This window comes from Gastrolobium bilobum, unplaced genomic scaffold (genome assembly GCF_033153095.1).
Source record: "Gastrolobium bilobum isolate Gb01-03AN ecotype WA unplaced genomic scaffold, APGP_CSIRO_Gbil_v1 utg10809, whole genome shotgun sequence".
Lineage (NCBI taxonomy): Eukaryota > Viridiplantae > Streptophyta > Magnoliopsida > Fabales > Fabaceae > Gastrolobium > Gastrolobium bilobum.
Window position 1 is genome coordinate 29965 of NW_026897030.1, and position 17923 is coordinate 47887.

The 17923-nt window shown below is 31.3% G+C and overlaps 2 protein-coding genes across 2 annotated transcripts; one reads left to right on the top strand and one right to left on the bottom strand.

Moving 5' to 3' along the window:
- Nucleotides 1-1868: 1868 nt before the first annotated feature.
- On the bottom strand, nucleotides 1869-7397 carry LOC133303538 (UDP-glycosyltransferase 86A2-like). Its single transcript, XM_061503457.1, has 2 exons — nucleotides 6845-7397; nucleotides 1869-2904 (listed from the first exon to the last, which is right to left on the bottom strand). Exons 1-2 carry the CDS (start codon nucleotides 7389-7391, stop codon nucleotides 2006-2008), a joined length of 1446 nt encoding a protein of 481 aa, XP_061359441.1. The 5' UTR covers nucleotides 7392-7397; the 3' UTR covers nucleotides 1869-2005.
- Nucleotides 7398-16260: 8863 nt separating this feature from the next.
- Nucleotides 16261-16659, top strand: LOC133303528 (protein SMALL AUXIN UP-REGULATED RNA 51-like). The gene has a single exon (XM_061503445.1). It carries the CDS (start codon nucleotides 16261-16263, stop codon nucleotides 16657-16659), a length of 399 nt encoding a protein of 132 aa, XP_061359429.1.
- Nucleotides 16660-17923: the final 1264 nt, after the last annotated feature.

Sequence of the window (17923 nt, forward strand, 5' to 3'; positions counted from 1 at the left end):
ATTTATAAATATTATTAGTTTGTTTCTTTATATACTGCTTGCACTGTTTTAGAAATACCTGTAAGTGAGCTTGGGTTGGAGGATCCCTTGAGAACCCCTTGTCTTACTGAGATTTATGTTAGAAATCTCACCCTTTTTTGGGGCACATTTTCAGGAGGTGACGTTCGTGAGACGGACAGTGATAGAGGCAAGAGGCCAACATAGAGAATTCATTATTGTTATAAGGTATGCATATTATGATTATTCATTCTTCCACGATGAGACTTTATTATGACTAGACTTGATGGATTATGTTGTTATTTGTGGTGAATATAGGGGTTGTCTATGCCACTATTAAATAATTTGTTTATTTGTTGACTTGAGTATTTGTATTGTAGCTGTAATATTTTAAAATAATAATAATAATACAAATTAATTAGAGGAGACATGGTTGTATGCTAAATTCATTTGATGGTCTATTTATATATCTGAAATAACTAGTTTAATCTATTTAAAATGAATAAAAATATATAACATAACAAAATTGCAACAGTACAAATTAACATGATCACTAACAATCATCGTATAAAAAGAAACCAACTTCCCGACATTTTTTAAATTATAATTAATATTGCTCGAAGAGGTTAATACCGCTTGTGTAATATTTTAAAATAATAATAATAATGATAATAGTTAAAGAGAGAGATAGAGAAGAAATTAAATTAGATTACTACATTTCATGCATCTACTGAAATAAACGTCCGTGGAAAGAAATTGGAAAATTGAAGCTCATTTATAATACAGTGTTTTTATCGTAAACCATATCATTCTAGATAGGCAACGTGTGATAAAGATAAGATTGTCAAGATTTTTTTTGTTATATGCAATGATTACCTTATTAAAGTTTAGTTAGATTTAAATGAAATTTTAGTTAGTATAGTTACAACCCAATTAGATGCAATGATTAAACTAGTCAAAATGGTCAATACACTTGCCTATATATATATATATATATATATATATATATATATATATGCACATATGTATCAGAAGAGAAAAAGAACGCAAAAGTAAAGAAAAGTACACAATAAGAAAGGAAAGGAATGACGAGAAAGAAAGGGAGAGGAGAAGAGATAGGAAGGTAATGTTGAAAGATAAAAACTTTCTCTCATTGCTCTTCTTTTTACTATTTCTTTTAAAGATTTTTTATAGTACCGTTACTTCGCCAATTTCTTTTCTTAAAATTCTTTTTTACTTGATGTTATTTCTACCTTTAGCTTTATTTAAAAAAAACAAGTTGATTATTGATTGACGAATTATTTGGTACCAAATAAATATTAAGAGAATGTGTAAATTTTAACTGTATGTTACTGCTGTGAACTGACCCACAAAAGTTTGGGATCAGATAGTTAGGGTAAGGGACGCCTTATCTTTGCTTGAGCTCCGCCATACAGGACTTTTCACATGCAGAGAATTAATTAATTAATTCTAATAAGTTATAACCGTTAAATTGACGAAAATTAACAGTTAAAATTTGGTAGTAATAAGTAGTAAGAAAAAAGGTAGTAAGTATAACCTCTCTCGAAAATTATATTCTGTCAATTATTATAATTAATAGCATATTTATCTAACTAACGGATCAGAAAGATCAAATTTTTTATTCGTATGAAACATTAGATACAAGTGAATCAAGGCAATCCTACCCTTATTTTGAAATCACTATAAATTTAAAAATATTAATATGACTCTTTTTTACTTTTCTTTTTTATTTCTTATTTGGCAAAAAAAATTGAGTCAATTGAAAAAAAGAGAGGAGAAATCACTAGTAAAATTATCAGTACTAATAATAAATTAATATTTTTAAATTGTTGAGAATTCAAAAGATTACGCCAAACAATTGAGAATCATTTATGATTCATATATTATTTGAGTTAATAAATATAATAGGGCTTGTGCGGCCCAGATATGGTCGCTTATTTAATCTTCTTTAACAAACATACAAATAAAAAAACAAAAACAACATAAACTACTTTCTAGTAACAAGATCCTGAATGAAGCATTCCATATTTTTCTCAGAAGATCCATTAGGGCTCAATGCGTTTTCCAATTTCATCTTGATCCCCCTTATCGCAGCCTTCAATTGTTCCCTTAATTTTCCATCCATCATCAAACGGTTGATATTTTTCAAGACCTCTTCTTTAGTGATCACCGTCCGTTCACTCAAATTAATCCCAACCTTCCAATCATCCACAAGTAATTTCCGATTAGTGAACTGGTCCGTCAACAGAGGAAAACACACAAACGGAACCTCATACCAAATCCCTTCTAAAATAGAGTTCCATCCACAATGAGTCAAGAACCCTTTAACCGCAGGGTGAGTCAACACCTGAGTCTGACAACACCAAGGTATCACAATCCCACGGTCAGAAATTTCCTCCCTAAATCCAACAGGCAATGGATCAACATCATCAGAACTCACAACATCGGGCCGAAGCACCCAAACAAAACTCACTTTACAAAGCAAAAGCCCATTTGCAATTTCCACAAGGTCCCTTTTAGTGATGTGGGCATAGCTACCGAAAGATGCATACAAGACCGAGCCATGAGGCTTGGAATCGAGCCAGTGGGTGCAATCTGACTCGGACCACAAGCTCGTGGCCACAGTGCCCTTATTGAACCCATACGGGAAAAGGGGTCCAATAGCATAGAATGGTTTTTGGACTTGGAGTGCAGCTATGACTTGGGGCTCAAGCTCTTGCACTGTGTTGCATAGCACAAAATCTGCACCTCTAACGTCGTTGAAGGCTTTGGATATTATTTGGTGACACACTGTGGTTGTATCCGTTTGTTGAAGATATGAAGTTGTGTCCTTTGGATCAATTGCTTTCACTCCAGGTATGTAATCAATGGGGTCTTTCCTGTTATCTGGATAGAAAAAAAAGAAAAATGTTGTCAGGATGACATCATATTATGACTCTTAATTTTATCTATTTATCTATCTATTTATGTATATATGTAATTTATACTAATATAAAGAAATGTATTCACTTTAATTATGTTGAACTTTAGAATTATGTTAACTCTTTAACGATTAGCTGTCTTTTGTAGATAACAAACGCATATCAAACGCAAGTGCATATTAAACAAGGTTTACAGTGGTCAAAATGCCTAATGGACTTTTTGACTATTGTAGCCTTTATTTAATAATTAATTACCAAATTGATCTTGATTATAAATTATTTCAAAAATTTAACCTCTTCAGAAAACATAATATTAATTTGCCCCTGTTTAACCGTTAACCATCAAGCCTACCCGAGTAGCCCCCTCCCTATCTGGATATTTTTTGAAAAATTTTCCCTACCCAGATAGTCAAGGAAATACCCGGGTATATTTTAAAATTCTAGAAAAATATTTGAATTATTTACGCACATAGAGAGGGAGCTACCAGGTAAATAATCATAGCCTTTTTACTATCATCTGTGGAAAATTCCCAAACTTCACTCCTCAATATAGAATTCCAATTGATGATATCATGTCTTGTTTTGCAAGAGACCACTAAGGGTTTCTGCAGCTAAAGGTAATCTCGTACACCTCTTAACAATCTCTCTGCCAATATTTTCAAGAGTTGAATCACCATTAGATTCTGGGAAACGTGCATTCTTTGCAAACACTGACCAACCATGCTCATCAGACAACTCATGCAGATGGTAAGGTGGAAAAGTTTGGAGAGTCGAAGCAACCTTTTCGCTACGTGTTGTTACAAAAATTTTACTTCCCGTAATTCCGCATTGAAAAGGTGCTTTAAGACTATTCCAACCATGATGATCAATATTCCTGTTATGGACCTGACAAAGGCCTACATTCTAGAAGGCTCAAATAGGGCTAACAACAAAGAGGGAATTAAGGAAACATTCTTTAATTATGCTAATCCTACTACGGCAGCAATGGATCAACAAACGTACCCCAATGCGTCTAAGAGGCCCAAAAGTCCACTTCTGCCAGGTAACCCATCTATAATTAAGGGGTTAAATCAATAAGGTACACACACTCTAAACCCTCTCTCTTAACTTGTCACTGTGCACACACTCCACGCTCAAAACAATAAAGAATTTCTTTCGTGTCAACTTTTCCATCAAATCAAGTTGAAGTAGATTTAAATTCTTCATGTTGCAAGGACTACGAGTAAGTTCCTCTGTTATAGTCTTTGTAATATTAAGAATATCAGATTCTTCAGACACACAAACCCATGCTTTCAAATCAAACCCCTTCATCAAATTCTCATCACTGAACACCCATTGGGCTAAAGTGGTCTTTCCAACCCCACCCATGCCCACAACAGGGATCACAGATACTTTCTCTTCACTACTGTCATTTAATATTTTGATTATGGTTTCTTGGTTGTTTTCCCTTCCATGCATATTCCCTTTCACTAGAGATGTTGATGGAGTTCTCCATAACAAGTTCTCACTGAGAATCTCTTTCAGACCAAGAATATCTTTGTATTTTAAGATATTTTCTAGCCTGCTAGTGATATTTTCAATCTCATTTACCAGCTTCCTATCTCGCAAATTGAGAAATATTGAAATATATTGAAGGGGACTTATCAGAAAAGCTATGATTATTTACTGGTAGCCCATTCTCTGCCAGGTAAATAATTAAAATATTTTTTTAGAATTTTGAAATATATCTGGGTATCCCCTTGACAACTCGGGTAGACAAAAATTTTCAAAAAATATTCGGATAGGAAGGGAGCTACTCGGGTAGACTTGATGATCAACGATCAAACAGAGACAGATTGATGTTATATTTTTTGGTGAGATTAAATTTTTTAAATAATTTATAATCGAGATCAATTTGATAATTAATTATTAAATAAGGGTCATAGTGATCAAATGAATACTACACTGATGTGACTTTTGACATAAAAAGAAGAAGATTGAAAAGACTGATCAATTCTGCATGGTTTTTGGAATCATCCAACATGTCAATTTTTTTATGATACTTCGAAATTTTGTACATAACCATTGCGTATACGAAGGTTTCAACAAAGTTGTGCGGCAAGAAGAGAATCAAATTGTAGAAAATAAGCTGATAAAGAGAATGGTAGTGTAATCATTTTCATTTTAATTTTCTTCTTTGTAATTTCGATATACTTTTTTTTTAATATTATTTTAAGACTATATTTTTTTATTAAATATTATCCACTGAATGATATAAAAAGTTATTATTTAATCTCTAACTTTTATTATTTAATTTATTATTTTTTCAAAGATAACAAATATATATATATATATATATATATATATATATATATATATATAAGTGTAAAAAAAAATCTTATATCTAATTTAATTATTAATCTCACCCACATCAATGAGTGACTTAATTAATAAATAAAATCTGGTTATAAATATAATTAAAATTGAATATAATGCTTACTTTTTATATTTATGTGTATATGTATGTATATAAGTTATGTTGTACTGACACCGACGCGGGACACGGAATACGACATGACACGACACTCCAACACGTTAATATTAAAAAATATTAAATTTTGACACGTTAGGACACATTTTGATATTACATAAAATTTTCAATTTATGTAGTGTATATTATATTTAATATTCAATAATTTTAAAAAAATAAAACTAAACTTATAACCCCCATCAATTTTTTTTGACGTGTTAATGCTTTCATTGTACATAAGTACCAGATCCATTCCCCTTCTTCTTATCATCTAAATCATTGATGAGTGGGGCTCACAAAGAAACAAGTAACCATTTTCACTTTATTGTTTTTGTTGTCTTTGACTCTTTATTCGGTAAATTATAGTTGTGTGATGTTGACCGGTTTAGCTAGCTTGACTAAAAAAATTTAAGCTTCGATTTTTTTTTTGGTACACGAATATTTTTTTAGTTTGGTCCGGTTAGGATTTTTAATTGATATTTGTATTTCGAGCAAGTGTAAAATATTTCTGACTTGTTCAACTTTCGATTTGAGTTATACAGTCATGCTTTAGATATTAAAATAATGGGTTATATAATTCTCATTTAACATGAGAATTTGAATTTTCCTACACACCCTTTGATTTCTGTGCCAACGTGGGTCCTACATATAATTTTTTCTAACATATGGGTCCCGCATACTTTTTGTCTCTACAACATGAGAAATATAAAACCCTAAAATAATATACATAAATAACTACTAACCAAGATTAATATAATTACTAAGAGATAAATGGATTTTTTTTTTTGGTTAAATAGGTAATTGGAATTTTTATCGTTCATATATAGTTTATTTTTATTAGAGAATACTATTAGAAAAGTAAAATATTTCTAGTAGGAACTGAAAATTCTTATTTTCTTGTACACATGATATTTATGAGTAAATTATTAGTTAATGCATAAATGCTGTGGATTCTGTTGTAACTCAAGATTTTAGGGTTATGATATTAGTACTTAGGTTGCAAGGCAAATAACAGTTGAGGTGATCCTGATATATAGTCATCACCTAAAAATTTAAGTTTTTACATGAAGTTCGATCATTAATTTTATCTTATATTTTTTGACACATCTCACCGGCCACTTAAAAGTCCTTTGAACTTGAGATGTAAATATTGTACATGTTCACTCCGCCTTAGGTTATTTTAATTTCATTAGAGCGTTGAGACCTCATGGTCACAGTAACTCTAATACCATGTGAAGTAAATATCTTACCAAACAACTTAAGATTTTACATAAAAGTCCAATAATAATTTATATTATATTTTCCTAACAATTCTGGTGTAGGAGATGGATTATGACTCATGCAAGGCAATTCATGTGTTATAAATAGCAATTATGCAAGAGAGGTTTTGAATTACCATGACAAGCGTAATGGCCGTTCTTTCTGAGAAGATCCATGTGATAGTAAAGAGTAAAAACCAAAGCAGGTTCTGTCCAAAACGATACGTACGGAAGGCCAAACTTCATGGCTATAGCAGATGGCCAAACAAAGAAGGTGTCAGCAATCAAACAAGTAACGGGTGGAACCGAATGCTTCACAATATTTGTCACAAGCTCTTCCACATGAACCGACATGTCATGCAACAAAGATTCCATAAACTCGTCATGGTTGAGGGATCTGTCGTATTCCACCGGAAGGCCGTCGGACACCGTCGTGTAGCGGATGTCAAGATCGGAGTCCTTGACGGCGGCGAAGATGTCATCGTTGTTGTTGTTGTTGGTGGTGGTGGTGGAGGATAGGGAAGCTTTGGAAGTGTGGTGGTGGATGGAGTGTGTATTGACGAAGGTTATGGTGAAGCCTCGTGATGCGAGGTTTATGGCCAAATCCACCGCAGGGATAACATGACCTTGCAGTGGAAAGGCAAAGAGTATGGCGTGAGGATTTTGGTGCTTTGCCATGGACATGGTATTTCTAGCTATTGTGGAAGATGCCTTCATGGTTTATATTATGATCACATTATATAAAACAAAATCTTAATCATTCGTTATCATATTGACCACAATTTTAATTTGTAAAACATAAAAAATTATATCATTTTAATTACTAACTATTGATTGACATATTAAAATAATGCCATGTGCATATAGTTCACTAATATTGACACATCAGTGTCATCACAGCTAGGCATTGTTTTTCTCGGTCGTCAATTTTACCTACTACTAGGACCAGTTGATTAGGGTTTTAGTGGCTATGACTGTTTTTATTTCACATCAGCGGACCTGTCTTTACTGAATGTACCTGGACTATGAAGTCAATGAAAAATGGTATCTGTGGACTCAGTTTCAGGATATATAATATGCGTTCAGAAAAATGCCATGTTCATTATCAGCTAATTAAATAAGTGATGTAACATAATTGTATCGTAAGATATTTATTAATTCTATTTATACAATAAAAACATAAAATTATTAAATTTACGAATACGACAAGTGGATTCTAATTAATGGAATAAGAACTGGACAGTGAGACCATGGAGCATGCGGATCAACAATTATTTAAAATTTGGTAGGGAGAAATTTAGTGTAATTTAATCCTGCCCAACTCTAATGGGGAAAAAAAAACTGGTTAGTGAGAATTCCGAAAGAAAATTATGTGACAGATCTATTAGAATTTACTTATTTATAAGGATATATGAATAAGTGATTTCTCTTATTTTTATAATATATATTATATACGAATTTAATATTTTTTATGTTATAAAAGATAATTTTATCTCTTATACACATATAAAAGTGTGTGGGACCATATGAACCCATATGAGAAGAAGAGTGAGATAGAAAAAATAAGGACCCCATAAATTTTTTTTTTCGTGTTGGAGATACATTTTTCTCTTACAACATAAAAAATATTAATCCCATAATATATATATATTCAACGTCATAAATGTGGCGAATCACTAAGATGTTGAAGAATTATTCCATCAAGCCACCTACCAGGAAATAAATCTGGTTTAATTTCTCTATTTTATTATTATAAATTTCAAAAAAGGTATGCTGTTAATATATATATATATAATTCTAAACCTATTTATGAATTACAATTAATTTTAATTAATCGCCCAGATGCAAAGGGATTTAATTTTTTTTTTTACCCTTTAGGGGGATGTTTGATAGGATGCAAAAAAAAAAAAAAAAAAAAATTGCCCTGGAAAGTGGGGAAGGGAAAAAAGGTTAGCCATATTTGGTAGGAGAGAGAGTTAAATTAGTTGTTGAAAACTTTTGAATTCATCAAATTTTTATCCACATGCAAACCGCCCGGAAGTTGACCTCTCATAATTATGAGCCCTAGTTAATGAGATTCAGTCCAAACCTGCAAATTTCGTGCAGCTTTTACAGAGAAGCTCAAAATTTAAAGAAAAGATGGGAATGCATACCGGAGAGGGTGTGATAGTTTGAAGAAGGTGACCGTACGTGTGGACCATTGCCATAAAAAACATGGTGACCGTGTGGACCATTACCATCACATAATATCACAGCTTCTGACATGATATCCTACAGAAATAAAGATCCACACCAGAATGTAAATTTCTAAGATGAACATTGTAGAGGGGCCGTAAATCAGCATTACCTGTATTAGTAATTACTATCCTTAGCATGGAACAAACTTTACGTGTGGTTGCTTTCTCAAATCATTAGCCTTTTTTTTTTATTACTGACAAACAAGAGAACTTGTGTTCATCACCACGTACGTATTGAGCAACCATGATAGTTCAACGAAAATTCCATACCAACATGAATCAATGATTTTCCACTATATTTTAGTAATGGTATAGATTGTGCACATACCTCAAATATCCACATTATTCATAAGTATATTCTCCTCTTAATAAAACAAAAAACAAAAACAATATAAAAGTATTTTAAACATGAGTACTTGGAACAAAATATTTATAAGGTGGATGTGAAGACTTTCAACTCAGCGATGGACGGAGTTTATTTTAAACATGAGTATATTCTCCTTCGTTTCGATTCGGAGTTGGTGGGTAACCACAGCTCAGCTACACAAGAGTTGAATAACAAGATGGACGGCTGTCGGATAGGTGTGGCACGGGATTGGCGTTGAGAGTCAAGATTCTCCGGCAACGGTAATACAAGATCCATGAACAGAGGTGACCGACTCCAAGAAGCAAATCATGTTTCAGAGAGAGAGAAAGATAAAGACAATACATAACTTACCGTTTGACAGAACAACTTCAATTATATTCATGCCTAGTTTTGTAACTTTGTTAACGTTCTGGACGTTATTTTACTATCAATCAAATATAATATCAGTAAATTTAATTCAATTTTTCTAGAAAAATTGTACCTTACCAAACACATTTTTTTAACTTATCGGGCAACAAATTTTTCCTACCATGTTCCTGACAAATTTTTGTTCCCGATTAAAAAAAATATCTCCTATACCAAACGCTGGCCGAATGCTTTATGAATTAGAATTGTCAAGTGGACCATTTGGACTGAAATCTGGTGTAAGAGCTGGACCGGTCTTTCAAATCAAATGGATCAATTCTTTGTATCAATTTAGGGCTGGACCAGCGCTGGCTTCTACCCATTGAGATATTGAATAATGAAGGACATTCCTAAAGATTACTTTATTTTGAAATAGAATGCATCAACTTTTAATATGAATGAAAAAGTATACATGATAGAAGAATTCGGAGTATGTTTTTATATTAGATTAGAGGTGGCATGCAATATAGGTTGAGCCCGGCGAATCAACCCGCCAAAACAGGGCAGGCTGGGTTGAGGTTTTCAACCCATCAACCTACTTCAACCCGCCCTGTTTAGAAGTGGGTCAAAATGGGTTCAATTTTATCTTAGGTAGTATTTCATTTGTCGTTAAATTTTTGTGATATCCAATTTTTTAATCTTAGTACATCCTAGAAAAAATAAAGAATAAAAATTTTATTTATGACAAATATTATCTATATATGGAGACAAATGAGTTTCTAAAGAGTGTTCGACAAATATTAGTATACATTTAAAATTGAGACTGAAAAAAATTAAGAGAAGTGTGAAATAAAATAAAATAATATTAAAAAAAATTCATAATATATAATTTATTTTTGAATTTTAATTAACTTTTTTTTTAATTGGCGGGTTGATGGCTTGACCCGCCAACCTACCATAAAACGGGATGTGTTCATTTTTCCAACCCATATTTAATGGCGAGCCAACCCGCCCCGCCCCATTTTTGGCGGGTCGGGACAGGCCAACCCAAATTGCCACCCATATGTTAGATTTAGGAGTTGTTTCATGGTACTCAAAGAAGCAGTCAATTGTTACTTTGTCAACAGCACAAACTGAGTTCATTGCTGCAATTTCATGTGCGTAAGCTATTTGGTTGAGGAAGACTCTTGAAGAACTTCACTTCAAGCAAGAAGGAGCATCTTCAATTTATTATGACAATAATTCTGTAATTAAATTGTCAAAGAATCCAATTTTACATGAGAGAAGCAATCATATAGATGTGAAGTATCATTTCTTAAAGGATCTTACAAAAGATGGTATAATTGATATTATTTTTAGCAGAAGTGAAGAACAAGTTGCTGATTTGTTTTATTATACGGGCTAAAACAAGCTCCATGTGCTTAGTATAGTCGTATTGAGGCTTATTTTATGAGGGAAGGTTTTATAAAATGTCCATACGAGCATACTCTTTTTATAAAAAAAAGTGATGGAGAAAAGTTACGTATTGTTTGCTTATATGTGGATGATCTTATTTTTACTGGAAATGATAGTGCCATGTTTGACAAATTTAAAAAGTCTATGATTGATGAATTTGATATGTCTGATTTTAGGATGATGCATTATTTTTGAGGTATTGAGGTGTTTCAATAAGTTATAGGAATTTTTATTTCGCAAAAGAAATATGTCCAAGAGATTTTAGACAGGTTTCAAATGAAGAATTATAATTCTCTGAGTACACCAATTGAGTTTGGTTTGAGAATGAAACAAACCCTAACCATGGTGTTAAGGGAATGAAAGAGAAGAGAGAGAGAGAATTGTTAGCAACTTTGGCAAGTGCACCGGTCTTATAAGTAATATAATGTACTGAGTACAGAATCGTTCCCATGAGGATTATAATTCAATCACTATTTCACTACTTCGACTTAAGTTGGACAATCAATTGTAGATTTGTAACAAGATTTGATTTGAAATTTAAAATATTAAAACTAATTAAAAGAAAGAATAAAAACAAGAATTTAAAGATTTGAATTTACTTGACAGAAAAGAACGTAGATAGGGTTTCGATTTCCCTCAACTTCTCTATTATGTCTGAGTTCACTCTTTATATTAATCGTCCTTAATATCAATTCAATCGATTCTTTTGATTTAATTAGGATTCAATCCATTGACATCCTAAATCTTTATAATCTTGCAAGATCCCTGTTCCCCGGTTATTTCCCAAGAAAATAAGCATTAAGTTCAAGAATCATAAGATTGCTCAAAACCCTATGTCTATTCCTAGAATCATAAGGATTACGATGAAATTGTCAGATAAGGATCATGCACCAACATTCCTATTGTCATACACTTACCTAGGATCAATCTATAAGATTCAAGCTCATAAAAAACATTAAGAAAAGATAATTTCATTCATGATAAAAAGGAAAACCAACCTAAAGAATTATTCAAAACATAATACATAAACTAAGTTTCATATAACCCTAACTACTATAAAAATTAGCCGGACATGGTGAAATCAAGAAAGAAAAAAATTAAGAAATCTCTCCCGAATTTCATATTAGAATGGTGGATTCTTCAATAATTCTAGAGCAGACTTGATTCTGATCCGTCTCTGACTCCCTCGAACATGAACTGGTGATCCCTCTGCTTCCCCTCTGCTCTCAATTGCCAAGGATTATCAAAGAATGTCAAAAAGTTTCAAAAAGTGATTAATTCTGCCCCAAATTGTGTTTTTGTGGGCAAAGAACTCGTGCCCTAGGTGGATACTTGAATGGGCCTAAGTTGGGCGCTCGAGCGCGCTATTGAGCGCTTAAGCCTCCTTAAGATATCCATGCAGATTTACGTAGCACGCTTAAACGCGGTGATAGGCGCTTAAGCGCGCTCTTCGAATAAGAATTTCTTTCTTGTAGTGCGCTTAAGCCCTGAGATGGAGGCTTAAGCGCTCTTAGGCAGTGTCAATTTGTATTTTTCCATATTGAAAGCTTAAGCCTCCTCTTCAAGAAACATTATTTTCTGTATTTTCTTCAATTGAGATCTTCATATCTTCATTTCTTGATCTCTATCTATCCAAGTGGCGTACTTGTATCCGTTTATCATCAATTACCTTCAAAATAAGCAAATATATATTATTTAATCCATAATTCACAAAGTTCATGTTTTTACCTCAATAAACCCTAGTTTTCACCTATTTAACTTGATTTTGCATGTAATTTTAGTCTATAAAACAAGATAACTAAAGGTTCATCAAGAATCCAGAAACTTCCGAAAGTGAATAAAATGCCACACTTTCAAGTGTGATCCCACATTATTTATAAAAAGCCCTCACAGCTCATAAAATGTTGGCAGTTTTTTAGGTTTATTGCTATCAACACAAAAGGACAACTGGGGATGGGCCTCAGAAATAAGGATGACAACAAATAATGGGTCCAATTGAGAAAACAAAATAACGGATCCACAATCATGTATCCGAATAATAACGCTTATATTTAAAAAGCCCATGTTTAGTAAATAAACTAACATATTCTTTTCTTTTCTTTTTCTATGAAAGCAAACAGACTCAGACAATATTGTACATACGTTGCGCCTTTATTTGAAAATAATAAAATTCATTAGATGCGCTTAAACTCAATAATTAGAGTTGTGATCTGATACTTTAGCAATTAAACAAATTGAATTATTCAATTTTTCATCTATTACACGCATAATTTTGGTGTTTGGATTCTGCATCTCTAAAATTTAACTGGGGTCTTTATTTACTCTTATCACGAGTTTTGCAGTTCTAATTGGTCCAGTGGTAAACTATACTAATATTCAAAAAGTATGATCAAATAACAACACGTACCTAAAATCATATCAATTTTGTTTAAGTTTGACTTATATATAATCTAATCTTAAAAATCTTATGTTGTCAAACTTAGACAAAATTGTTATAATTTTACTTAATTGTTGTCGAATAACAGAAAAATTAAATGTAATATACTCCAATAGTAAAATAACAAAATAACTTATACGTGTATAATCTATGATACTTATAAAAAAAAAAATATGCATATACGATTTTATTTATATAGTTTGGATTAATTAACCGAAACAAATCATTTTGGCACTTTTGATTTGATATTTTCAACATCTATTTTCAACATCCCTTAAAAATATTAAAACTTCGATAAGAACATAGAATAGCATTGTCAAAACAAGTTGGTATACATCTTTCTCATTCTGCCCCTGATATGGAATCCATTCATTGAAACCTAACCAAATTACGAGTCATTTTGCGCAAGGGGATATGAATTCCGGTAATAGCTGCGTAAACACAAGTAATTATACTGACTGCAAACTTACACCTTTATATATAATAATGTAATAACGTGATTAATGATATATACAATAGCATAATTGAGCAAGATTCCCTTTATGTAGGGTCTATATATAAAGATTGTTACCTCGATCACAAGTCGCTTTGCGAAAGACATTGCGGCAAGACTTGGCAACTTCTCTCTAGCTATACAAATCGTAGTGCGAAGTAGAAACCTTTTTTTTTTTTTTTTCTTAAAAGATCCAGTTACTCTTTTTTCTTTTCTTTCTAATTAGTGTTAATATTAAATAAAGTAACGTTTATATAAACTAGGCACGTGCTTCACACAAAAGAAAACATTGATGATAGCAAATTAATAGTAATCAACCATACTAAAAGATGACACCTCATTGCGACATTTTATTTGCCTTCTTTCTATGTTTGAGATCGTCACAATCACTACTCAAACTAATCAAATAGATTGACGCTCGACCAGATTGTCGTCTAGAGAACATACAGCATCTTTGGAAACCATATTTTGTTTGTATTTGTTGTTCTAGAATCTAAACATCTTATGACTAAGGTACTATTATACGTAAGTACAAAATAAGGGACATATTATAACCTTTCCATTAAAATATATATTAACAATTAGAGTTGTACACTTGATCTGGCGACAGCTTTAATCTTAAGAGAGCATTGTTCTAATTTAATTTATATGTATGACTAATTAATTTACATATTAGACGGAAATTTTGATTTCGTTAAAAAATTTCGATGAAATTTATTTCGGTCAAAAATTTCAATGGAATAATTTCCGTCGAAAATAAAATTATTTCGCCAAAAAATGACAGCTAGAAAATACTAACTATTTAATGAATTTCGTCGAAAATTTTAACGAAATACATTTTCATCGAAAAGTTCCATCTCAATTTGCAACGAAATTTAACTAGAATTCCATCAAAATTCCGTTGAGATTTTTCGGCAAAAATTAAATGAAATTCTGTCAAAAATTGTTGTAAAGATTTTCAATAGAAAACCTGGTCTGTCGAAATTTTTGACAGAAAATCAATGAATTTTCATTGAAAACTATTGTCTCAATTTTTTACGGAATACCTAGGTCGTAAAAAAAATTTGAATTTTTTTTAAATTTTTTTTTCTCTCACTACCTCTAAATTAATACCAATTTTTGTGTTGTACTTGATAAACAAATATAATTAAAGTAAACAACATATCAAAATCAAATCTCCTTAATCAATACAATTAAATGTACAAAAGTCTATATCATGTACTAATTAAATACATCTAAACAATATTAAAAAATTCATGCAGTTGGATAAATTTATCTCTCTACATCTAAATTAATAATCATTTGAAATATATACACTCACTAAAAGATAAGAAATTGAATTTTTTTTAAAAGAAGAAAATTAATAATAAGCAATAAATAAGAAATCACAACATTATGTTAATTTGATAGACAATTATATTTGAAAGTAATTAATTTGAAAGTGTTAGAAAATATATAAAAAAAGTATAAATACGAGGTGTTTTAATGGTAACATATATCATGTATCAAATGAAAAAAATAAATACAATAAGATATATATTCTCTTACTCTAAAAAATAAAAACTTTCTTTTATTATAAAAGTCTACTCTTTTTTACTCTTTTATAAAAAAAAGTATTATAAAATCTTTTTTTTTTCAAGTACTACCTTAATTCAACCGGATTTAAGCAACCATGCAGATATTAATCGTCCCTCACTTTTCAATTTTCATATTAATTCAAGTCTAAGACGGCTTTTTTTATTTTTTTTTTTGGTAAAAAGTCTAAGACGGCTTTACCTAAATTAAGTGTAACATATATACCTGCCTCGCTCGCATACTATTTATTTAGAGAGTAGGTATATCGTATCAGATCAAATCATGACTGAAGCTAGAACCATAAAAGAAAGTCGTAGAGAGTAACGGAAATGAAGAAACTCATAAAGGATTGACATATATAGAAAAAAGTTACCGTAAGAATTATGAAAGGTAGCCTTAATAAATATGGAGATGAAGAAGACATACATGACATGACATGACATATTCACAAGAGACGTTTCATGTTAAATTAAAAGTTTATAAGCACTGCACCGGCCACATGCATGCACTAGTCTCATGTATTTTTAACTACACATACCATCTTTGTCTTTCGTGTTTGGTCCATGTTCAACTTCATCTACCATTAGCAAACTATAAATATATGTTATGTATGTTAAATTGCTCAGTCATATACATACATAGTAATGGCCAAGCTCAGAGTAAGAAGCACCATAAAAAAGAAGGTTGAAGGAAGCATTTTGAAGCTCATCAAGATTATCTTTGAGAAGCATCAAAAGAGAGTCTTAAAAGGAAGAAAGATTATATCAAGTTCATACTTTGACGATTATGAAGGAGGAGAAGACACAACCACTGTGCCAGAGGATGTGAAAGCAGGACACTTTGCTGTGGTTGCTGAAGATGGAGAGGAACTAAAGAGATTTGTGGTGCCATTGAGGTTTTTAACAAACCCAACATTCTTGAGGCTATTGGAGCAATCAGCTGAAGAGTATGGGTTTGATCAAGATGGTGCACTAACCATTCCTTGCAGCCCTAGTGAGCTTGAGATGTTATTAGCTCAGAGTTTGAGTATAAAATCTATGTAAATATTGTTTTGATTTAATAAAAAGCTTTAGAAAATGTTAATTAATTAATTACACTTAACCTCACAAAGAGAAATCTTGCTTTAAGATATTCTTGTCCAAGTTATCAGATAAAAATCAAGTCCTATTATAACTTCTTTTTTATTTTTAATGATATATGTCGGATGAGTCCATCTTTAAAGTCTGTAAGAAAATCATAAATACAAAATTTGTGTAAATATATATCATTCTTAGCTATTGTTCGTTAAGGTCAAATGCCTTGAATTCTTCCCATTTGTTTTATTTTTGAAATGTGATAGTTACACAGAATCATCACCTCACAGCATTTGCAAAATGTCTGAATGAGTAGCTGAGAATATGAATAAATTATAAGTAACAGATGAAAATATTTCTACCACATATTTCAATGTGTAACACTGCTCTTTATTTTTATTTTTTTTTAACCTTCGTCCTTAACGGAACATGAGTACTACACTTATTTTGGAGTCGGGTTTACATGTAAGAATGTGTAAACATAGGTTGATTTGATTTTATATAAATTTAGAAAACAATTTAATAGTAGTTATCATTTATATAATTTTTTAAAGGTTCAAGAGATCCCCTGTTAAAAGTCCCTCAATTTTATGCCAACATTATTTGGTTACATCAATATATTAAAAATGTTGATATATATGATTCTGAATAAATTGAGAAAAAATTAATAATGTAAAATGAAATACGCAAGATGTGACAACATCATAGTTTAAAATTGATATCAGTATCACATTTTAATTATATAGCTAATGTAGCACCCTCTTTTTAAATTATCTTTTACGAAATAAATTTGGTAGCTGATATAAACGTTTTTACCCCCCTGGAAAAAAAGTAGATAAACAGAAATTAATTCTGATTCCCACATGATTCAATAGTTAAAAAAAATTCAGAACTGGATCTATAAATTGATTGAAGAATGCTAGATTACAGTGTTCACAAATATTCATAGAAACGATGAAAACTTCCATTTTTTTATCTATCTCTATTTATCAATAAAACAATATTTTCATTGTTATAAATCTGGGAATTAAAATCAACATTCTGTTATAAAATAAAGGAAAGGAGATGGAAGAGAGATATAGAGACAAAGAGTAGATTAGATAAAGAGGCTAGACATTCAGGTATCATACATATGTATATATATAAGGATACAAGCATGAATGCGGAATAATTACACTTCAAGTCACCATTAGTGTGATGGTTACAACATACAATAACTGTCATCAGTTACACT

Bases quoted from the DNA above. Each gene is read 5' to 3' on its own strand.
- LOC133303528 (XM_061503445.1), top strand. From the start codon at position 16,261: ATGGCCAAGCTCAGAGTAAGAAGCACCATAAAAAAGAAGGTTGAAGGA.
- LOC133303538 (XM_061503457.1), bottom strand. From the start codon at position 7,391: ATGTCCATGGCAAAGCACCAAAATCCTCACGCCATACTCTTTGCCTTT. The intron at 2,905-6,844 runs GTAATTCAAAAC...TTTTCTATCCAG, and splicing joins CGGCCATTACGCTTGTCATG to ATAACAGGAAAGACCCCATT.